A 25,328-nucleotide genomic window follows, 5' to 3' on the forward strand; every position below is an offset into this window, starting at 1 on the left:
ATCTGGTAAATATTTCTGGACAATCAAACTGCTGACACATCCAGGAAAACACGTAAATGTATGGTTCTAGAATAGAAAAGGGCAGGAACACACTGTCAGAGAAAAGGAAAATCTAACACAAATTTTAAAAAGAGAGAGAAGAGAAGAAACAGAACATCAAGAGTACTTTACAGAACTGGCTTAGATCAGATTTTCTTCTTAACTACAGGGAAACTCATGGATGGTGTGGCCTGGGTCTGTTTCTTCTTTAATAGCAGCAAGTCAAGCTGACATGGAGTAAAATCTCCTTAAAGGTTTGGGGGGAGGGTGGGAAGAAAGGAGGTTAAGACACACGCTTGCATGAATGAATGAATGACGACGGCATGGTGAGACCCACAAACCTGGGGAGTTTCAGGGTATCTCAAAAAGATGCAGAAAAAAGTGCCTCAACTATGATGTTAAATGGTGTACATGGCTTCAGATCAGATGAGAGAACTGTTTAGCACAACACTTACTAGAACTTAGTCCCTTTTCATGATTTTCTGAAATGTTTCAGTTCCTTCAAGGTCTTAAGCCCTTAAAAAGTATTATATTTTTCTCCCTTCTCATAACCAAAAACCTGGCCCAAAAAACTGTTCACAGAGAAATGAGCCATATCCATATACTCATTTCAATAAAACATTAAAGAAGTTTACTTCCACAGGATGGTGGAAAGAATTTACTAGAGAAAGTGACATTGGGGCTAGCAGAAGGAAAAGAGAAAAGAAAAGAAAAGAAAAAGGATTACAAAAGAAAAAACAAAGGTAGGAAGATTTGAAAGTGCATACTATTTAAGAAAAAAATGGTGGATTAGAGGAACTAAGCACAAGGTACAACAATGGGCAAGTAGAGGGAGGGAAGGACGACGGAGGGGAAGCTTCAGACTTCCTTGTGGAGGGCTCTGCAGACAATCCTCAGGAGTGTGGACTCTGTCCAAAATATCTTAAACAAGAAAGTTTAATTGCGAGCTCGGATTCTTGGAAAAACAACTCTGGAAGCACTGTAGAGCACAGGGCAAAGGAAACAGAGACGGGGCAGATGACATCATGAGAGGCCACAGGAATCCTCCATGGAACACGTGCTGAGGCATCTAACGTTTATCAGCAGTGTCAAGGAGAATGTAATTGTACCCAAAAACCTCTTCACAAATACCGCCAGTAGATAAAGGAGAGCAACTAAATAGACAGGATAAGTGAGACAGAGGAAGGAACGGAGCTTGACCCTGACGATACCAGCTCTGGGCTCCAATACCAGGACAGGGAAGTAAGAGGGATGGACGGTTCAGTTTTGAGAAAAAGAGTTGAGGAGACAAGTGATGGATGACAAGGATTTTATCTGAGAGGAAGAGTCACGTTTGTCATGATCGAGATAAGGAGGGCTTGTCAAATTGACACTTGAAAAGAATTCAAATTTACAAGGGCAGAGAGGCTCCTAAGGGAAGTTCTAAATCTGAGGCAAAAGAAAGGATAAAAATTTTTGAGCACCGTGGATGTGCCTACAAGGTAGGTAAAATTATCCCCATTTTACGGAAAAAGAAACCAAGACTTGGAAAGATCAAGTTCTTTGCTCAAGGTCACGCAGATAATAAATAACTAAACTGCTTTTAAAACTTGGTGTGTTTACAATGGATGCCCAGGATCAGTTCATAACTTGACAATTTTATTTACTAAATTTATAAGTACGTTTAGCTCCTAAATTCTAACAACTTCCTCAGTTATGAAATTCTGTGTAAGTCAGAAGCAATACTGTCCCCCTTGAATAACCCATCATGAATATTTATATACTCAATTATTTCCCTTAACTTTTTCCTTAGTGACTAATCTAAACGAGTTACTATGTCTCCTTGATGTGGACAATCTGAGAGTCCTTGTAGACAATTATTCCCTTCTGGCAATACAGTTTGGGAATACATAATTTAGAAAAGCCAAGCACATTTGGTTTTGAAGCTTTACCCATGAGTCAAATCCTCCAGCTACGCTGGAATTCTTTTTTCTTACTCTTTTTGCCTGTCCAATTCAAAATAACTAAGCTGGAAAAATATAATATCTTCATTAGCTGCAACTTGGGGGTAAGTCTCAATTGCCAAAGCTTCTAAAAGTAACAAAAGTGAGTGGAAGACTTAGGGGAATTTTTATCTCAGCTGCAAAACCAGGAATGGGCATGATGGACTAACAGGGACCAAATACATTCTCCCACCTTAAGCAACCACAAAAAAGCCAGACAGAGGTGTAAGAAAAGGGATTTTAGAAACCAGGCAATCGGCACTGCAAGACAGTGATCTCAGAGACAAGGTAAGCCAATGAGATGAATGACCCTGAAAACTGCCCCAGCTTACTGGCAGAGTTTTCATGCCACAGTAGGGTGACTAGGCGGGGGTGGGGAGATGGCCAAGATGGAGCCCAGAAGTACCCCTGAGTTGAGAAGACAGACCTGATAACTGGAGGAAGCCAAGGCAGCTGGAATTTGCGAAGCAGAGGATGGGAGAGAAGAGAGCTCCACACATGAAGGGGACAGAATCATGAAAGCTGCAAAAGGCCCCCTCTGGTCTTCACCAGAATCCACCTAGGCACATGTGACAAAAGTACCCCAAGCAAGGGGAACACCCACCGGAGAGGAGCAGGTAGAACAATCCACAGAGCTCACACAAGGCAGAAAATAGTTGGTATTGCCACCGGCTGGCAAGGTTTGGAAAACATCATGTAATGTGTCAGGAATTGGGCAGAGTATTCAGTACTGGGGAAAAAATGAGCTTTAGCCTAAAGGCTGTTCTGGTTCCACCCAAGAAAGCATAAAAGCAAACCTCAGAAAAAATCAAACTATTTCCAAATGACATAATTACATCCCACAATAAAGCTCAAAAAAATTTTTAGAAACCAAAACCATCCAGCACCCAATAAAGAAAAACTTAAAATGTTCGTCATCCCCCCAAAATTGTCAAGCATGCAAAGGAGACAGACAGGACATAACATACCCACAATGAGGAGAAAAACCAACCAACAGAAACAGACATGGAAAGGATACAGATGACATGATTAGTAGACTGAGGGCCTTAGAACAGTTAATAATAACTATTTCCCATAGGTTCAAGAAAGTAATGAAAGCACAAGCATGGTAAGGAGTGACATGGTAAAACCACACAGAACAAAACCAGCAGCGGTCCTTCACTCCAGCTCCTCATTCTCTGATAGTCATTAAGGTAATTAGTTACTAATTCCCTTTAAAGAAAAAGTAGGAGCATCTTTATTTTTTAAAATACTGTGTGGGTAGGTGTTGCCCTGGTATCCAAAAAAAATTATTTTGTGGCTTGATTTGTCAAAGGCTTTCATCTCAGCAAATTTTGGATTGCAATAGGCCTGAGGTAAGAATTTGCAACCTCAGAACTGCTCATGCAAAGGAAATAAGTGGCTAGAGGTTCTGGAACATCTCAATAAATGCCAACTTCTCTTTTTTCTTTTCCTTTTTTTTTTTTTCCCCCTCCTTTCATTTCTCCTTTCAAATGAAAGGAGGGAAATATATATATTTTTTTGACAAAATATATATATATTTTTTTGACATTTTAGTCATTTTTAAGTGGCATTAATTATATTCTTAACATTGTGGATTAATTTTCCAAAACTATTTCATCACCCTAAACAGAAACTTTCAAACCATTAATTAATAACTCCCAACACCTCACATTCCCCCACTCCCATGACTGGTCCCTGGGAACTCCTATTCTACTTTCTGTCTCTAGGAATTTGCATATTCTATACTCCTTATATAAGTGGAACCATACAATATTTGTCTTTTTATGACTAGCTTCTCTCACTTAGTATAATGTTTTCAAGGTTCATCTATGTTGTAGCATGAATGAGAACTTATCCCGTTTTTATGACTAAATAATGTTCTGTTGTCCATATATGCCACTTTTTGTTTATCCGTTCATCTATTGATGGACATGGGTTGTTTCTACCTTTCGGTTAGTGTAAATAATGCTGCAATAAAAATTGGCATAGAGATATCTAACTATTTTCAATTTGATTGGGTATATACCTAAAAGTGGAATTGGTGGGACATATGATAACTACATATTTAGTTTTTTGAGAACCTGCCAAGTTGTTTTCCACAGTGCTGCACCATTTTCCATTCTCACCATCATGTACAAGGGTTCTAATTTCTCTATATCCCTGCCAACACTTATTCCTCCCCCACTTTTTTTTTTTTATCATAACCATCCTAGTAGATGTAAAGGGATATCTCATTATGGTTTTGATTTGCATTTCCCTAATGACCATGATGAGGAGACTCTTTCATGTGCTTACTGGCCATTTGTATATCTTTTTTGCAAATGTCTATTCAAGTCCTTTGCCCATTTTTGAATATTAAAAACACTTACTGGTTCTATGATTTGCGAATATTTTCTCCCATTCTGTAGGGATTTTTTTTCACTTTCTTGATAATGCCCTCTGAGATACACAAATGCTTTTAGTTTGGATGATGTCCAATTTTCCTATCATTTTGTTGTTGATAATGCTTTGGCGGCCATATCTGAGAATCCACTGCCAAATTCAAAATCAGGAAACTGACCCACATTTGCTTCTAAGAGTTTCACGATTTTAGTTCTTGTACTCAGGCCATCGATTTATTGTGAGTTAATCTGTGTACATGATGTGGTGCAGGGGTCCAACTTCACTCTTTTGCATAAGGAAATCAGTTGTCCCAGCACCATCTGTTGAAGACAGAATTCTTTCCCAACTGCATGGACTTAACACTCATATCAAAAATCCATTGGCTATAGATGTATGGATTCATTTTTGGACTCTCAATACTATTCCAATGGTCTGTAGATCTATTCTGATGCCAGTATCATACTGTTTTGATTACTATCGCTTTGCTTAAGTTTTCAAACTGGTAAGTGTGAGTTTCTCAACATTGTTCTTCTTTTCCAAGATTGTTTTGACTACCAGGGATCGCATGCCATTCCACAGAAATCTGAGTATCTGTTTTTTGTTTTGTTTTGTTTTTCGTTTTTGCAAAAAAGGATGTTGGAATTTTCAGAGGAATTGCCCTGAATCTGTACATTGCTTTGGGTAGAATCTCAATATTAAGTCTTCGTATCCATGAACAGAATATCTCTTGCCAATTTCTTTTGATCTCATGGAAAGTGAATTCAGGGCAACCAGTCAAAAGATCTCAATGACTATACAATACTGTACTCTTGTCCCCTGACTTAACGTGGCTTTCATTTCTCCACTCTGTGATGAAATTATGATTAACTAATCCTGGAATATTTTCCAGGGTGAGTGAGATCTCGTATTAAAAACAAAAGCTCAGAGGAGCTACTTAAGTATTAAGTATTTTTAACAACTTAGGTAAGAAATACTGCTATTATTATAATTTATAGTTCTATCACAAAGTTAATGAAACATATAAACACACGAAGAAATATTCTTATACACAGACATACCCACACAGCAAGACTGTTATATTCTTTATTTGTATAATTGATATTAAACCTTATTAGAAGAAGAGGAGGCAATTATCTAATATTAAGAGTATTATAAAAATAATTATATTTTGTGTATTCCACTTAATTCTTTTAAGAATCCAATGTTCCATACATCAAGTCTCATTCTAAATATCTCAGACTTTCCTGAGAGGTAGGTCTTGGGACTGTCCACCTTGGATGATGGAGAAATGTATGGGAGATTACATGGAATGACTCAATGTCCTGCAGTGGGCTCCAACCTTTTATGCTTATGAACACCCCTCAGTTAAAAAAAGCTTTGAGCACACTCCGAAAATAGAGGTATTTATAAATTATATACTTGAACTACTCCCAGCTTGTTAAATTATTAGCAAAGTTTCATTTGTTTTTAGACAAAAAATAATAAGTTCTAGTATTTTTTTCCTGCAACACACCGAATCATCTTGTATCCCAGGATGAAGACAACTGCTTTAGAGTATTAAAAAAGGAGGGAAACAGGGGGCGAAGGTTTTTGCTCCTTATTCTATGCCCCAGCTCTGCTTATTCTTCTTGAAACTCAGAGACTCTGAATTTCTGTCTCCTTCTTGAGAGTACTGTATCAGTTAATCTGTTAATGTTCCTTCATTGGTATCACTAATAAAAATGTCTCCCTACTTCATCATTTTATAAGAAAGCTTCCCAGTGTTGCTTCAGGGTCAAGAATCCTGTTCCGTATCATGTTAGGTTAGAAAACAAGAGAGCCCAGAGGATCAGATGGCTCCCGGGAGCGGCAAAGGAGAATCTGCCCTGTTGGCAGATAGGAGGCTGGAGAGTCGTCAGGGGCAAGTCTGGGGGCTGACAGACCCCTCAAGAGGTATAGTACATTATCACAAGGAATTTTCCTTTGGAAATCAGTCAGGAAATAAAACTCCTTCTCTTGCCAAGTAAGTGGCTGGTCACTCATCCCTTCCAACAGAAATAAAATGGCAGAAGGGGATTGTTACCAATCTCACAGGCGAAGAAATTACAAAAAGCCCAAAGTTAAATGATGTCATCTTCCAGTGGTAGAACTGTCGGGACTACTTTTCTCATTTGCCACACTGATAATAAAAGTATTATCCCTTCCCTTTGTAATCTTTCGTTTCTAAGGTGACACGTACTCCCAACCCACTTTTTATGTGTTAAACCACATTTTGGGTCACAGTAGAAAACAGAATGAAGCCACCAGGCCAGGCTCAAACATGTGTACTGAGAGAGAGGGAACTGTAATGCTTGCATAGAACAAGTGATGGGACGGGATAGGAGTGTTGGGAAAGTGAGACCTGACCCAAGCGATGTGTGGCCTGGTGGTTTTGTCCAATTTTTTTTTTTTTTATTATGTTATGTTAATCACCATACATTACATCATTAGTTTTAGATGTAGTGTTCCATGATTCATTGTTTGCATATAACACCCGGTGCTCCATGCAGAACTTGCCCTCTTTAATACCCATCACCAGGCTGTCCAATTTTTTTTTAAACTTACATCGCTGAGCCTTTCCCGAGAGCTGCTCCTGTGGAAGCCCTTGGATTCTCCACTGTCACTGTCACTGTCCCTGCAGCTGTTCTGGCCTGGCTTGAGCTAAAGGCAAAGAAAAAAGGAAAAAGAAAAAAGTCAGTGGTCTCCTCACACAACTGCTCTTTGCCCCCGTGTTCTTCCAGTCTTGTCAAAAGTGAACAACTTAAGGTCCTGCATTTTAATTCTTCTCAGCTTCTGAGTCGTGCCAGGCAGGTGGCCATAGGAAGAAACATGGAGAAGGATAAGCAAAACATTTACCATAAAATGTCGGTGTAAATAAGAGTGAGCAAGCCTTAAAAAAAAAAAAAAAAAAAACACTTGACAAAAATCTAACAAAGGTCCATGAATCTTGGAAAGTAATTGTCCCTCAGATTTGTCCTCTGTTCCACAGGGAGCTTTTTTGTCAATAAAAAGACCAAAAACACTGAATTAGCTAAAGTCAGATTACACCAACTATGGTTGCCCACCTTTCCTCTGTCCTCCTCTGAAGAAAGAATACAAAACAGGACTAAAAAAAAAAAAAAAAACAACAATGTTTTCTTCTCCTAGGAGAAAACGATGAGATGCTGTGTGTTACTCTTTCACCATTGGGAAGACATTGATCCTGATTTCTGAGATGACATTCTGGAGGTTTCTTGACAGATATTTAAGAGTACCCAGATTAAGACCTACAGCTTAAGTAATTAAGCCACAACTCATTCAACAAGTATGTATTAAGTGCCACATCTGGACCAGGTAGTAAGAGCTGGAAATATGATGTTAAACCAAAAAAAAAAAAAAAAAAAAGTCTCTGTTCTTACGAAGCTTACATTTTAGCAGTTTCTACACATTTACCCAGCTCTGATTTTCATGTTCAGAAAATTTTACACATTCACCCATCTCTGATTTTCATGTTCAGAGAGTTCTACACATTTACCCACCTCTGATTTCCAATTAAAATGAATAAACACACAGAATTTCAAACCAGTAGTCTATATGGGACTAGGAGACACACACATATGGACCATTAGCCGACATCGTCATCATCAACACAGGCCACCTTTGGAGAGACCCCAAGCAATCTGATGCAGGTTACAACTCATAGCCCTTTTATAACGTTCTCAATCAAGCAAGAGAAAGACTGCAAGACAGGCAAATATAACAACATAAGGAAATACACGATAAATGGAACACCAAAAAGTAGCCAGTGACATTAGGAAGAAAAGTAATCTCTGAAGCCTTGGATTTTAAAAGCAGATTGAGCTCATATGGCTGAGAGGAGAGGGGAAGATACTCTTGATGGGAGAGAGGCAGAAAGCAAAGGCAGGAAAGCAACATGCTAGGAAATGATCAGAAGGAGTCTTATCTGAAACAGAGATTTCCTTCTGGGAGGAAATAGGAAGAAACATTACAGAGGGGCACATGGATCAGACATGGTAAGTCTCAAACAAAACACAAGCCCCATGCTTCTGGGCAGGAGGGAATTTCAGAGAGAAGAACAAGTAATAGGTAGCAAAATTTTTGCCTGCAGGTTTTCATGTGGCTCCGGGGCCAAAGGGGAATGTGAACCAAGACAAATGGAGAATGAATCTGAATCCGCATTCCCTGTCTAATGCGCCTCTTTTAAAAACTGCAGTTCAGATCCCACTTTGGGTCACACCATCTAATAAGCTGCCCCAAATCCCTACTATACAGAGCATTCTTTTTTTTTTGCTTTCAGCCTTTCTACAAATCCACTTTTATCACTTTCTTCTAAAAATCCCTTTCTCCAGAAGTCTTCTCTAATGGAACCCAGAAAAATGATACTCATTTTAGTTTGTATCCTCCTGGGCCCTTAAGTGCTTAGTTTCCTTCTAAATTACTGCTAAATCTGCTAATTCTAAGTTAATTCAGATGCAAGCTGTATGAGCCTTTTCTTATTACTATGGAATAAAAGTTCAGAATATTGTCATTCTCAAGTTTTCGTTTTTATACTTATAATAAAGGGGAATTTAATCTAAAATGAAAATCACTTTCTCTCAATTTCCTGAACATGTCATGTCCATTTCTGTGCTGCATCTGTCTATTCACCCTAAATTTCCTCAACCCGTAAAGTTCACCCTCACCTTCTCTGTGCTTTCCAGGTCAAAGCTGTTTTGAAAGCTCAGATATGATCCACTATATTCTTTGAAGAGCTAGCTAGCTTGTTTGCTTGCTTGCTTACTTTCTTGATATGCCTTCAAAGTTTAGGTAATATATCATTCTTCGTTAAAGGCCTTCGATAATTATGATACATTTTCAAGTTTGAAAAGGCTTACTGTTAAATAAATCTGACCTATAATAAAACCTATACATGGAGTGGACAATTTTGTAGGCCATGTCATAATTTTTATCTTCCTGGATATCTGAGTTAAGTAAATGCAGATAAAGTTACCTCCGATGTGTGAATGACGAAACAAATAGAGCAAATGATGTGCTCAGAATTAGGCAAGAAGTCTAGGACTCAGTCCATGTCTGTACAGCTTACTGCTCTCATTTAACTTCTTAGAACCCGTCTAGATGTCAGCATTTCACGTGGAAATAACGAGTCTGCAGTATATTAGTAATTCTCAATAGAATATGTTTTTAATATATTTGTGGTACGTGACTTCATTCACAAAGAAAGAAATCTTATAAGGTGATATTTGATCAAGAGATGTTTATAAAAACTCAGCCCCTCAAAGCTAGATGAGAAATAAACACCCAGCAGGGAATTAACAGTATAAGAGCATAAAGATTTCTCCTTATATCCATCCACCTGGCTTCCCAAAATCTGGACATTGCATTTGGGTCTCTTCCATGTTTCTTCATGGAAGGAAAGTGATGACTTCAACAGGCCTGACAAGAGACTTCAGTGGCTCTGATGTATATCATCTGGCTAAATGTTGATCTAGGCTAAGGGCAAAACCCAAGAAGGACTGAGACGAAACAGCTTCCTGGCCTTCCCTGTGCCCTGCCGGCAAAAGCACTTCAGTGAATTCTCTTTGGAGAGCCTTACATAAAATCCACCCGCACACCACCCTTTTCTCCTCCAAAGCCAGGCTCAAGTTTAAAGGAAACTTAGGATTTTAAGCTGTCAGACAGCTCAATATTTCAAAGAAATGGATTGACTACAGTAAGTACTAAAGCTAAACCACAAGATTTCAGGCAAAGAAGTATTCATTCCTAATCCCATGAATACATTTAAAACTGGCATTTTTAGCCATATCCAATGGATCATTTGGGGTAGCACAGCTAACTTAGAAGTTGTAATCCTTCACCTGAAATTCCCAGCTATTACCTACAACCAAGAGACATTACAAAGGCCAGGTGCTGGCTTAAACATTTAAAGACCTAAAGAAAATCGATCTGCCTGCATTGATTTGTCCTAGCATCCATGGCAGCTGTTGTAAGAAAGCTTCTGCTAAAACAGATGCAACGAGATTTCTTACTATCACCTTTCAGATACTTTAAAATACCTTGTTTATTTAAAAATTACTGTAATTCACTCTTATTTCCACAAGTTTATTCCCCTCAGAATATTATATAATTTAGGCATCTGAATTTAGAACAAAACAGATGAAATAAAAGGAAGCTGGTATCTGCCATGAGTGGTAGTAATCCTATCAGTAAGATTAACAATTTTTATAAAACATAAGAAGCTGGCTTGTTTTCCATTAGATTTCACTGTCAACAATATATTCAAAAACTCTGAAGCTGTGATCTTGTTAGAGTTAACTGTTATTAATGGCTAATTAGGAAAATAACGATCCATGGTTTTATCGCTGCTAATGAACATGTAACGAAATCCCATCACCCTGGACCCAGCGAAGGTGGAGCAGTTCTGTATACCCCTGCCAAGATTTGTGAGCCGGGCTATGCTACTCTTTTCAGCTTCAGTATGCAGAGCTCAAGATGCTAGATGCTCAGTAGGTGTCATTAATTCTTCAAACGAAATTCACAGAAGGATAAAGTATATGGAGAAGACACCTATGTCTGAAACTCAAGAGGAATAAATGTGAATTATGCACTGCAATGCAGAAAAGCATCCAAAAGTAATCTCCTACCACCGTTTTGGTTCCTCAAAGCAGCATAAATCCTATCTCAGACTGCTGAGCTTTCTGCAGGGATCTGAATGGACTCCACACAAGGTTTTAAAAATATGTCAATAAGCACAGGCTTTTCTTTTTCTCAATGAAATTTTGTAACATTCCTAACATCAAAACAGCAAGTATTTAATATTGTAAAAATGTTGCTTTGTTTTTTCAAAATGAAACCTTCCCTATTTGTTGGAATCTTCCCCATACATTGGGTGGTATTTGTACGATTTTTACATTTTTTTTATTTGAATATAGTTGACACACAATGTTTTATTAGTTTCAGGTGTACAGCATAGCAATTCAACATTTCTACATGTTACTCTATGCTCCCCACAAAGGTAGGTACCTAATCTGTCAACACATAACACTATTATAACACCACTGACTATATTCTCTTTGTTGGACCTTTTATTCCTGTGACTTATTCATTCTAAACAACTGGAAGTCTGTATCTTCCACTCCCCTTCTCTCATTTTGCCCATCCCCTCATCCCACCTTCCTCTGCAAATATTGGTTTGTTTTCTGTATTTAAAGGTCTGATTCTGCTTTTTGTTTGTTTATTCATTTATTTAGATTCCACGTATGAGTGAAATAATATGGTATTTGTCTTTCTTAGTCTGACTTATTTCCCTTAGCATAATACTTTCTAGCTCCATCCATGTTGTCACAAATGACAAGACCTCATCCTTTTACATGGCTATATAATAATCCAGTGTGTGTGTGTGTGTGTGTGTGTGTATCGCATCTTCTTTATCCATTCATCTATCAATAGACGTGTGGGTTGCTTCCGTATTTTGGCTACTGTAGATGATGTGCAATAAACATACGGGTGCATATATCTTTTCAAATTAGTTTTTATTTCCTTTAGGTAAATACCCAGTAGCGGAATTACTGGATCATATGGAATTTCTATTTTTAATTTTAATTTCATGAAGAACCTTCATACTGTTCTCCACAGTGGCTGCAGTACATCTGTACCATCATATTCCTTGGCTTTTAAAAGATATTTAAGATGAGAGGAACAGAACCAAACTAAAGAACTTAATGAAAAAGCTGACACACCAAAATAAGCTGACAGGAAATAACTTCTATAAACAAAATTATAAAGTTCAGAAAAAAAACATTTTCTTAAGAAATTGTTAATATATTGTACTTTTAAAGGTACAATAACAAGTTGTGCCTAAAGTTAAACATTAAATTCTGGAAACAAGGGCAGGACAAGAAATTTGTGCAAAATTTCTCTGGGATCACAGAATCAAAAACTATTTTCTTATTGTCTTCAAGTAGCTACAGAAAGTGTTTTAAGTAAGGATCCGATAACCATAGAGTTAACCATTAGTAAAATTTAGATATTAAAAATAATGTCTTCTAATCACTGTCAAATAGAAAAGGATTAAAATCATTATCAATATTCTCTACTGAGAATATTCAGAAATGAGGGAAATAGCAGGAAAGCAAAAGCATATGACTAAGTATGTTGGTTGTAGTAATAATATATATAAGTCAAGCCCTATTTTTTAAAAAAGCCAAGGACATCTAGTATCTGTTAGGTAAACTAAATAAATAAATATCCAATTATTTGTTAGTGAGAACTCCTAAGTTTTAAAACTCCCCAAGTTTTAAAGCTCCCCAAAGCACACCCAATGCAAACCACTGATCTACACCAAAAGAGTAAACTTTCATGTATAATGTATATGTATAAAGTAAGAGTAAACTTTTTTCATGTATAATGCCAATGTATAAAGTAAAGAAATATCTTAAGTAATCAAGAAAATGGAGATGGGGAGTCTTTAGCATTCTACTAATCAGGGAGCAAGAATACAGAGTCATAGGAAAGGACACAAATGTTAAAACGCTCAGTCTGACATAAGTAGTACGTAGTGAATTTGGTAATTCTCAGACACCAAGTCTTTCAGTGCACCCACAGGACATCAGTACCAGCTGCAGATGGACCAGACCACAAAGAACATCAAAATCAATTCCAAAATGTAGAAATCACATTAGCAGTCTCCTCTATGATAAAAATTAATGACAATCTCACCTAGAGATTTTTTTTAAATCTTTTTTTAAAACCTATTTTAAAAAATTCTCTCCAGATGGGACAGCTGGGTGACTCAGTTGGTTAAGCATCTGCCTTCAGCTCAGGTCATAATCCCAGGGTGCTGGGATTGAGCCCTGCATCGGGCTCCTTGCTCATTGCTCAGTGGAGAGCCTGCTTCTCCCTCTCCCTCTCCCCCTGCTGGTGCGTGCTCTCTCTCCCCCTCTCTCTGCCCGTCCAGTAAATAAAATCTTAAAAAAAATTCCCTCCACAATTACAGTTGAGACAAAATCACAAACACATCATTTTAAAAGAAAATAAAAACTATAAATATGTAAAAAAAAAATTTATAGGATGCTGTAAATTCTGTGCTGGAGATTAACTTTCTAAACTTTCTAAAAAGTGGAAAATAATAGAAACAAATAAGCTAGTTACAGAGATCAAAAAGAAGACAAAAAAGCAATGGCAGGGAAAATTAGAGAAAGGAAATTTTAAAAATGAAAAGTATGGCGCCTGGGTGGCTTAGTCGGTTAAGTGGCCGACTCTCAATTTTGGCTCAGGTTATGATCTCAGGGTCTTGGGACTAAGCTCTGCATCAGGCTCCACGCTCGGTATGGAATCTGCTTGAGGATTCTCTCCTTGTGTCACCCCCACCCCCTTTTGTGCACTCGCTCCCTCTTGCTCTCTCTCACTCTCTCTCAAATAAAATAAATCTTTTAAAAAATGAAAGGTACATAATGAATTGAAAAAGTACTGGACACAATCAATAAACTAGAGTATAAATGAATTAAAAGAGACATACTTCTTACAAATCTAAGAATAAAAAGAGATAAAGAGCAAAACCTAATGTGATAATTTAATAATATGTAATGTGATAATATAAAATGATTATTATAAAATGTGAAAATAACACATTTCTAAATTATAGTACTAAACATTCTATGATGGTACTGTCAAAATCATAATCAAACAGTGTGAACTTTTAGGGGCGCCTGGGTGGCTCAGTCGTTAAGCGTCTGCCTTCGGCTCAGGTCATGATCCCAGGGTCCTGGGATCGAGTCCCACATCGGGCTCCCTGCTCAGTGGGGAGTCTGCTTCTCCCTCTCCCTCTCCCCCTGCTTGTGTTCCCTCTTTCGCTGTGTCTCTCTCTGTCAAATAAATAAATAAAAATCTTAAAAAAAAATAAAAAATAAATAAAAAAAAAAAACAGTGTGAACTTTTAAAATTTTTTAACAAAATTTGATTCAGAGCATTAAGAGAAATATGCAAAGCTAATCTGTGCCAAAATCCAATAATATAAATGAAACACAAAGGGAACTAAGGGATTATTTTTTAGTTAAAAGAGCTGCAAAAATCTGAATAAATACATCAAATTAAATTTAATAATAAAGGGTAGTTCAAGTTCTAACTGAATTTTTCACAAGAATGTAAGAGACCATCAATTTGCAAATGGACATAAGGGAAATTTTTGAGTTGATGGCAAAGTTCCAAAATTGGAGTACGGTGATGATCACATAACTCTATACACTAAAACTCATTAAATTGTACACTTAACAATAAGTGAATTTCAGGACATGTAACAATACAGAGGTTTATTTTTAAAAGTAAAAGATTCCATCACTACTCCAGAAACAGTTCCTAATAAAGGACTTACCTGTTAGGTCAGGGTCAGGGAAGAAAACTCCCTTCCTTAAAGTCAACTACACTACACAAAAATCTAATCATGGGAGTCAACAGGAGGCAAGTTATCCTGAGGGACATCTTGGAATTCTGCCTACCACAGGGGGTTTACAGAGACAAGAAAAGGAGAAACTGCTTCTAACTCCATTTATTATAAAATCATTCCAATGTAGTAAAGTTTCACTAATGCAAAATAATACAGGGTTCTTGGACATGCCTGGACTTTGGAGTGTCATTTATCTAATGTGTCAGTGATGTTCCCAAATAAATATTTAAGGTATGGCACAGATAATAACTCGAAGGCTGTGTTATTAGCTTGGAAAGGGAAACTATCGAATCACTTCCACTTGCCAATCACATACATTATTCAACACTTAAGGGGGTACGGGGGACTTTGTAGCAGTAAAAATAAACCTGAAAGTTAATAAAGAGAGGAAAATAAGCCAAGATCCATCTAACTACATAGTTTCAAACATAAACAAGAAGCAATTAAGACAATCAAGAGCAATCTGACCAACTTTGATAGCTTTCCAATAGACACACTCAACCCAGACAGCAGAACTTAATAATGTTCTACAGCTTATCAAGAGAATCATAACTCTCTATGATTTAGCCAAGAGGCAATTACGATACTGTTTCTTTATAACCTAATAATGGGAAGGGAAGAGAATGGAAGTGTAAATAGCAGGGTTTGATACATAACTCACATCTCTATCTACAACTTGGGTACTATTTCTAGGTTGAATTATGTTGACAAAAAGCATGATAACGTACCTGACTTAATTTTCTACTGGAAAGGAAGTGTAAGCTATAGGGTGTGGGGAGGAAGGATGTACAAGAATGTAATTAAAGAGAAAAGCCTGAATGAACAAAAGATGTTTGGCATTCCTTGGGTATCACTGTGCACTAAAAGATAAATCTATTTTCAAATTAGCTCAGAAATTCACATGCAGTACTGTGTACAATGCAACAATAATTTGATGAAGGGATGTTTGACTGCTTTGGCAAGGTTTCTAGCCTTCTGATAATGAGATTTTGATTAATAAAAAGAAATTCTGAGACAATATTATTTGGTTGGTGATAATGAATATACAAAAATAACAAATACACAGAACTTACTTTATGTATTTTTCTATAAAAAAAAAAGTTTTCAAAAAACTTTTTAAATGGCTTGGCATTAAAATAACCATCACCCCCAGACACAGAATGCTTTATGTCGTTATGTCTTTTTTCCCACCTTACCATGAAAAAATAGCCAACTGAGGTCGAAGGAAAGAAATACGCAAGATGAGTCTGACACATCATATCATCCCAGAAAGACCATGTCAAAGGGACCTGGGAGCCAAATTTGAGGCACTTCCACTTATGAAAGGTGGGACAATTTTATTACCAATAGCATAATAACACAATGAATTAAAACGTATCAAACATGGTTATACAAGTAGACAATTATTTTAAAGATTTTATTTATTTATTTGAGAGAGAGAGAATGAGAGACAGAGAGCATGAGAGGGAGGAGGGTCAGAGGGAGAAGCAGACTCCCCGCCGAGCAGGGAGCCCGATGCGGGACTCGATCCTGTGACTCCAGGATCATGACCTGAGCCGAAGGCAGTCGCTTAACCAACTGAGCCACCCAGGCGCCCGACAATTATTTTAAAAGAAAACCAACCAACAAATAAATACTTTATTGGTTATCTTTGGAGGACCTTCTGAAAATGAAAAAAAAATAAATAAAGCAAGGAATCAAGCATCAATGGCTGCTGTAACATCATAAAAAGAAAGAAAACCAGATAATGCATGCCTCCTGATGTGAGAACATATCACTCAATAGCCCCCCCAAAAATCAAACCTGAATCTGATTTACCACAGATTCTAACGCAAACTTACAAGAAATGTAAGGGATAGGGGCACATGTTAAACTATACATCAGGGGATATGAAATTAGCAAACTCCAGAAATTTCCCGATTCCCTCAATGAATCAATTGCGAAGTAAGCACAAAAGAGTAGGAATGGGATAAAACATAAGGCATCTCAACCAGCTGCAAGGTACTGATCTTGTTTTAAACCTAGTTTGTGCAAAGCATAAAAAATTATGAGGCAAACTCAGAAATATGTCTGTTGATGAGTACTGATTACATTAAGAAATTGTTTCTATTTCGATATAGTTACACTAAAAAGGGAAGGCCTTTTGTAGGTACAGACTGAAATATTTATGACCGAAATGATTTGACATTTGGGATTTACTTTTCAAAATAATGCAGGTGATAGGGAGAACAGTACCAGTGGCGTGGTGGTTAGGGGAGATTAGGGATACAGATGAAACAAGATGTCTTAATTGTTGAGGTTGGATACATGTGAGTTTATTACACTGTTATCTCTACTTTAGGATGCATTTTAAATTTGCCATAAAAAGTAAGTTTTAAAAATCTTATCTCCAGATGAGGCATTTTTCTCCCCTAACCCATATACTTAGTGGCTATTCATTTTCATTGCTAGATTATGAACATCTAGAATTCATAGGATATAAAATACTTTGGTGGCAAGCTATCAAAATTTTTAAGATAATGGGGCGCCTGGGTGGCTCAGTTGGTTAAGCGACTGCCTTCGGCTCAGGTCATGATCCTGGAGTCCCGGGATCGAGTTCCGCATCAGGCTCCCTGCTCAGCAGGGAGTCTGCTTCTCCCTCTCACCCTCCTCCCTCTCATGCTCTCTGCCTCCCGTTCTCTCTCTCAGATAAATAAATAAAATCTTCAAAAAAAATTTTAAGATAATGAATTTTTAGAGCAAACCTCTTTCCAACTTGCCGCTGTTTTGATACCAGTACATTTCAAATCCAATCCAATCAAAAATCCAATCAAAAATTAAATTCTAAGGAAATTCCATAGACTGACGGCTTAATCAACAGACACTTCCTCACAGTTGTAGAGGCTGGAAGTACAAGATCAAGGTCAGCATGGGCAGTTTCTGGTGAGAACTCAACTCTCCTCCTAGACAGCTACCTTCTCTCTGTGTCCTCACATGGTGGGGAGAGGGAGAACTAGCAGCTCTCCAATGACTCTTCTTAAACATCAGTCAGGGTCCTGCCCTTTATGACTTCGCTTCACCTTAATTACTTCCTTACTCCAAATACATGAGGGTTCAACATATGAATTGGGAGGAGGCATAATTCAGTCCATAGCACTTAGTAACCTGTATATCACTAAACTTATTGCCAATTAGTAAGTATTCCATACTAAGCTCCATTATTTCCATGAGAATAGAAATGAACTGCTTTAGCAAACACTATACTCGACTTTTTAAAAAAGCGACAGACATTTTGTAAGTCGGATGGGTTGCACAAATGCATGTTCTATAATATTTGAGATCCCTCTTACAAACTGAATTGTTGTCTATCCAAAATTCCTATGTTGGAACCCTAATTTCCATTATTTGAGAAGGTGACTGCATTTGCAAAGAAGGACTTTAAAAAGGTAATTAAGTTAAATGAGGCCATGAGGGTGGGCCCTAATCAAATCTGACCTGTGTTCTTTTATGAAGAGGAGATACAGAGAGAGAGACAACAGGGAGGCACATGAAAAGAGAAAAGACCATGTGAAGCCATAGGGAGAAAGCAACCATCAGCAAGGCAAGGAGAGAGGCCTCAGGAAAACCTGCCAACACACTGACCTTGGACTTCTAGTCTCCAGAACTGTGAGAAAATAAATTTCTGTTTCTGAAGTTACCACTCTGTGGTATTTTGTTATGGCAGCCTAGCAAGCTAATATAATCCTTTTCTTTAGGGTACAAACATCCTGGCTGTTATTTTTCCCACCTTGGAAGAAAAGAAAATGAAACAAGACAAACAGAAGAACCCAGCTAGCTTTCCATTTCTTTCATGCCATTTACAAATAATTCTTGAAAACATTTTATCCAGTATCGCCAATTCTTTTCCTCCAATTCTCTGTTTAACCCAGGCCAATGAGGCTTTTGTCCTCACATGCCATGAAGTTACTGTCAAGCTCAACAACAAGCTCTCAGAGGCCCTTGCGGAGCTCAGGGCAAGAGACCCAAAAACTATACAGCTAAATCGTGAAAAGTTGTAAATCATGCTAATACAGTGTTAAATAAAATATCTATCATCTGACCTTGTCAAATGAATGTTTGCAATGACACTGAAGGCCAGGTTTTAACTTAAAGTTCTGTATTCCTTGAGTTTTCCTGATGGAAGGTGGCAGCATAGAAGAGCCGGGCCCGGGCCTGGTGCCCTTCCGTTCCCGTCTGTAGTTTGGTCCCTTGTCTCAAGCTCAACAAGCCTCACCTGCACATGCGGTTAACATCCCAGTCCCTCCTCCAGGCTGCACCCACATGGCCCATGGGCCCCAACTCCACTAGCTGTGCCCCCCAGCTCAGGCTCACGCATATGCACAGCTGTGGCGCAAGGTGCTCAGGAGGATGGAGCCAGAAGACAGACCCGCAAAGCCTGACTGAGGACATCTGGGCCGGGAGTTCTGGAGTCCCAGATAACCGTGTGTAAAAGGAGTGAGCTGGGCTCCAAGTGGGCCCATGTCCTTGGCCCTCTGAACTCTTCCACTCTGGAAAGGGGTACGACTTAAGGCGGGCCAGAGCAGGGCTCAAGCAAAAGCCTCTGCTGCTTGGCTTTGAAGGAATCCAGTACTAGTCAACAATGACCTATGGATACCAAACCTAGTGGTCATTGTCAGTGCCCATCTTACCGGCCTATCTATCTATCTAAGGGTAACATCTGACACAATAGATCATTCCCACATCCCTGAAGCACTTTGCTTCACTCCTGCCTTTCCTCCTACCTCTCTGGCCACTCCTTGTCAGTCTGGGTTCTCCACTTAGTCCCAACTCTTAATGTTAGGTTCTCCAGGGCTCGGTCTTTGGACCTCTTCTTTTTGAGGCCTATACTCACTACCTTTAATGATCTCGTCCAATCTCAATGTTTTATATATGATCTATGTGCTAGTAATACCTAATTTATATCCTTAGCCTCAATCTCTTCCGAAAACCCCAGTCTTCTAAATCCAGGTACATCCTTCAATTCTACTTATACATTGAAAAGGCAGCTCAAACTCAAAATGACTAAAGCCATATTCTCAATGTTTCCGATTGTTATTGGTAGCAACTTTACCTATCCAACTGCTTAGGACAAAATCTTTACTCCCTCTATAGCTACCACTCTACTCAAAGCTACCTTCATCTCTTGCCTGGATTATGACCACTCCTTCCTATCTGATCTCCCCACTGTGCCCTTGCCTGCTACTTCTGTCCATCTCTCCCAAGAGGCAGAGTGCTCCTGCTAAAAAGTAAGTCAATTCATATCCTATTCTCAAAATCTTCCAGAGTCTCTCCATCATCATCAGAATAAACACCAAGGTCATCACAATGGCCTACAAGGTAGCCTCCACTGTATCTGGTTCCCCCATTATTTCTCTGGCCTCATTCTCTACTACTCTCTGCCTTGCTCCCTCTTTGACAGTTTTACTGGCCACTTCACTGTTCCTCAAACAAGTCAGGCATGCTCCCACCTTAGGGTCTTTGCTCTTGCTGCAACATCTGTCTGAAATGTTCAGCACCCAGAAGGCACAAAGCTCACTGAGGTCTTTATGTAAACGTCACTTTCTCAGTGAGGACTTCCCTGATCATCCTGTTTACAACTGTGACCCTGCTTCTACTTAACACCTTCTCATGTAGTATATATTTCACTTATTTCATTCGTGCTTTATCTCCTCCAAACTCCTGCTACCTCAACCACATTGCAACCAGATAATAAGTTATCACAGGATTTTTATCTGTTTTGTTCACTGTTACAGGTACAGAGTCTAAAACAGTGCCTATAATTTAATAGACACTCAAAAAGTATCTGTTTAATTAATCACTATGCATAATCTTTGAAGATCTGCAGTGTGTAAGTCAGCCTTCAAAATCTCCCAGAGATGGGCGCCTGGGTGGCTCAGTTGGTTAAGCGACTGCCTTCGGCTCAGGTCATGATCCTGGAGTCCCGGGATCGAGTCCCACATCGGGCTCCCTGCTCGGCAGGGGGTCTGCTTCTCCCTCTGCCCTCTTCCCTCTCGTGCTCTCTGTCTCTCATTCTCTCTCTAATAAATAAATAAAATCTTAAAAAAAAAAAAAATCTCCCAGAGAATGGCTTTTTGGGGCTATTAACAAAGAGTGCGACTAGGTCATAGAAAGCTAGTCTTCTAGACTTAGCCAATAAGGAGAGCTCAGCAACAGTGACCACATGAAAAGCAGCATGTGCGTTAGCAAACCTGTGGGCTTTAGTGATATACAAAATCGGCCTTTAAAATCCTTATGCTCCAAAAAGTGATACTGCCGATTTTATTCCTTGAAAAAGTGATCACATGTAATTTAAAATATTTTAGATAGGTATAGGATTATAAAATGAAAAGCAGCACATAATTACAGTTAGTATAATAAATCTTCATCCTGGCATTTGAGACTTTTAAAAGTACTTGTTCAGTAAAAGGTCAAAAACCACTACCAAGAGAAATCAATAGCTCTCTTAGTATTATACATCCTTATTGATGAGATTGCCACTTTAAGTAATTTAGATAATATGAAGCATTTAAAAATCTTACTTATTTTACCTTCTAACAGTGCTTTTTTTTTTTTAAATAAAAAAATTATTTTCTTGTTTTTTTAAAATCAATCCAGCAAAGGCTTCTTCCAAACATCCCACAGAAAGGTAGTAATGTTTAAACATGTACTACCAAACACTGATTTATTAAGAACAGCAATACTTACAAAAGAAACCCAATTGTAATAGAACCAAATATACTCTCCTGAGTAAATTTTTACGTGAAAAAGTACTTTCTAGGGAGATGGTACGTTTGTTCTTATCGCACAGCAAAGAAACGGTCTGTACGACCTCCAGTACGAGTACATTCCACTTAACAAAGAGATGCATTCCTGGAAACAAAAACAGCGGCTGAATTAATGCTGAAGATACAGAAGGTCACTGTCACACTGTGCCAATGAGGTCCCCACATTCTACACTGACCTGCATCACTTATTCCTATGATTTGCCTGGCCTGAGAAACCAGAGCTAGGGACTCGGGGTTACGACAAACTTCACTTCCACACAGCAAGTGATTTTCACTTGGTTCCAGAAGATTTAAAGTTATGAAGTCTCTCCCATTTTTAATCTGAGCAAAACAGACATAGCGAATGGAATAATCCAATTGTGAATGAGGGGGGTGGTGGGGTAAGGAGAACAGAGAGAGAGAGAACATACACAGAGAGCCATGAATTTCCCAACTATCAGAAATTCTTGGTCTAAACACATGACATGTCTCCAAAATGTAAAAAAGATTCAAATGCATCAAAGTTTCTGATTCTTGGCATGATTTTAGCTGACTGGCATAAGTTAAAGAAGAAAGAATTTGACAATTTTTCTGAGCCAAAGTGAGAGATGAGAAGACAAAGACTAGGCCACTTGGAGACAAATCAGAATCCCATGCAAAGATATACTAGTTCTCTCTACTGTCTGTCTACACATCTGACAGTTAACTAGAGATAAGATGACACTAGCTGAGATTCTCATTTTGAGGTTAAGAACTTAAGGCCACCAATGTTCAGCTATGAATGGAAGGACAAAGTCTCATAAATGAAGGGTTTGCTCCTGGCTCTTACCAATTGTAGCGCTCACATATTTCTCAGTAGGCCCCAAAATATCTCATTAGCTCCATGCAATCAAGAAAGGAACCAACTAACATGTCTACCCTGTAGAATATGCAATCTTCCTATTATTTCTAAGAATCATAAAAAACTCTGTAAATTAAACTGTACTTCCCAATTTACATATGGAGAAACTGTAGAAAGCTGAGGAAGACTAAGTACTCTGAGTGAAGCCACAAAAGGCAGAAAAGAGAACCAAGGCTGCATAACTCTATAAAGAGCTACGGCAATATGGCAAGAAGAGCGTGTCCTTAGAATCTAAAAACTTAGCCTTCCTTCATCCCTCCAAATTTAGAAATTCTGTTTTCATCTTGAAAGTAAAATAATCAGCATGTTAAGGGTCATCATAGAGTTTAAATCATCTACTAAATCAGCTCTACACTCATCCCAATCTCATCATGAAAATACGAGTCAACTCATGCTACCAAAAAAAAAAAGGGGGGGGAAGAAAGAATGTGAAAAAGAATATACATAAAATATGCACAGCGGGTAAGGAAAAAAAAAACAACAAACTACGGCTATTTGGGACACTGGTGTGTTTTAAAATTATTTTTCACTTCCACATTCCAAATTCCCTAAACTCCGAACAGATCAAAGTTTTACAGATTAACCCTGAAAAAAAAAAATACAAGAAACACAAATTAATAACTATTTAAGCATTCTGTTTCATCATGATAACAAACAGATGGTTTTAATATTCTGGAGGCTAATTCCTGAACAATTAAAAACACAGCAAGACATTAACATCTAATGAAACATTTTAACTACCAGTATATGCATCTGCCATTAATTCCCACACAGTAAGGTCTTGGATCTCCTCAATCTGTTCTTTATTAAGGAAAGTTTTTCCACTCTGAATTTAGTGAAGTAGAGAGTTAACAACTGTTTTCAATCAGCAATCAGCAGGATATTTCGCCAATGTGTACTGAAACCATGTACACTATCAGACTTAAATTTATTCTTATGATCGCTTTGATGTACACACATCTGCAATTTAAGAACAGCTCCAATTTTCTAATTAGGTGTTTCCCCCCCGCCAAACTCTGCCACATTAGTCCCCTTTATATACAACAGAAACTCTCACCGCGCTGTGACTACAAAAGGTGTTGTTAGTGTTATAATGATGCCGCTAACTTTTGGCTCGAATTGCCAAAAATGTCCTAGCCTGCTATCTTCTACCATTCCAACAACATGTAAAGGCAACAATCAAAAGAACAGGACAAACGGATGTATCATATTCTCAGATCTGGCAAGTTGAGACAGGATAACCAGTTACCATTAAGCTGTTTCCATTTTTATGGAAATAATAATGCTGTACAAATTTGTTTGCTGTTATACTAATTTTCCAATAACTGTACATAACTGATCTAATTTAATCCTCACATAAATTTTCTGAGGTCATATAAAAAGTAAATTGTAATGTATCCCCCTTACAGACAAAGAAACTAAAATTCAGAGATGAGTGACCCAACCAAAAACACCCAGAGAGGGGTGGTGAGCTGAGCTACAACACTATTCCTGGATCCTAGCTGAATGCTCTGTTGACTGCCCTGAAGGCAAAGTCTACAATTTGCTACACTAAGCAGCAGGTTCTTTTCCCAACAATAAGTATTACCATTTTTAAGGCTAAGTAAGTGGGGGTCCAGGTTAACCCAAGGTAAAACAAATAAGAAGAGGTGGACCTAGGGGCACCTGGGTGGCTCAGTCTTTAAGCGTCTGCCTTAGGCTCAGGTCATGATCCCAGGGTCCTGGGATCGAGCCCCACATCGGGCTCCCTGCTCAGTGGGAAGCCTGCTTCTCCCTCTTCCACTCCCTCTGCTTGTGTTCCCTCTCTCGCAGTCTCTCTCTGTCAAAATAAATAAATAAAATCTTAAAAAAAAAAAAAAAAAGAAAGAAAGAAAGAAGAGGTGGACCTAGGTAGGATGCACAGCTAGGGCTTCTATCCCAGGGTCTGTTTTATTCCACAGTATTATGCTACCCTCCTGAGTATCATTATCATTCATAGGCAATGCAGGCATGTTAGAACCAATTGCAGTGTGTCTGCTCCTCTAGGCAATAACAATCCTAACATTTTGTGATTTAATGACCAAATATTTTAGGGCAGGCAATTAGTAAATTAGCTATAATTATTCTGATATCTTTGTAATAGAAAAGATTAAGTAAATGCCATCACATATCTTGGTTATTTTTACAACCATGTCTCTCGATCCTGATTAACTAATACATAATCTAATGTGGCTGAATCTGCACATATTAAATGTATTAACTTAGGAACTAAATTCTATAAAATGATCTCAAATTTCTTCACAGAATTACTAATAATTAAAGCACTCTTTAACATAGGGTTTTTGTTGTTGTTTGCTCATATTAGACCCAGACAAGCAGGTAAGTATACAATTCTACTTATTTTAAAATGCTGTCTGAAGAAATCTGGATTAGTCCAATGATAAGGTTAAAAAAGACCTCTAATCTACTATAAGTTATTTTTCTCTCTTATTCAAAATCTATAGGTGCCAAGCAATTGTCTGATTTATAACTTCACTGTTAGTCTTAGCTCTAGGTATTTAGTAGAAGATTATCAAAGGGAAAAAGGTAGAAAAGTGTAGACTAGCTTATCAAAAAAGCTCTGCTAAATTTTGGTATTTATGTCTATAATATGTATACATGTACATGTATGCTACAGACTGAATGCTTGCATCCCTCTCAAATTCATGTATTGAAACTGAGGGTTCTAGAGGGGAGGGGGGTGGGGGGATGGGTTAGCCTGGTAATGGATAGTAAAGAGGGCACGTTCTGCATGGAGCACTGGG

At 38.1% G+C, this 25,328-nt stretch overlaps 1 protein-coding gene across 6 annotated transcripts in view; it reads right to left on the reverse strand.

The window, feature by feature from the left end:
- The window catches only part of AUTS2 (activator of transcription and developmental regulator AUTS2), a 1,126,541-nt gene that overhangs the window by 609,885 nt on the left and 491,328 nt on the right, over nucleotides 1-25,328 (reverse strand). For 5 of the 6 annotated variants that reach the window (XM_064593076.1, XM_064593075.1, XM_045875479.3 and 2 more), the window contains one exon: nucleotides 6,990-7,085. The exons of the other annotated variant lie outside the window; for it this stretch is intronic. In XM_064593076.1, coding sequence (XP_064449146.1) covers nucleotides 6,990-7,085 — 96 coding nt within the window. The remainder of the gene's footprint in view (nucleotides 1-6,989; nucleotides 7,086-25,328) is intronic. 6 annotated transcript variants of the gene reach the window in all.

The sequence above is a fragment of the Mirounga angustirostris genome, unplaced genomic scaffold, assembly GCF_029215605.1.
Source record: "Mirounga angustirostris isolate CCGP_5_RB_7025 unplaced genomic scaffold, mMirAng1.0.hap1 SCAF_5, whole genome shotgun sequence".
NCBI classification, from domain to species: Eukaryota; Metazoa; Chordata; class Mammalia; order Carnivora; family Phocidae; genus Mirounga; species Mirounga angustirostris.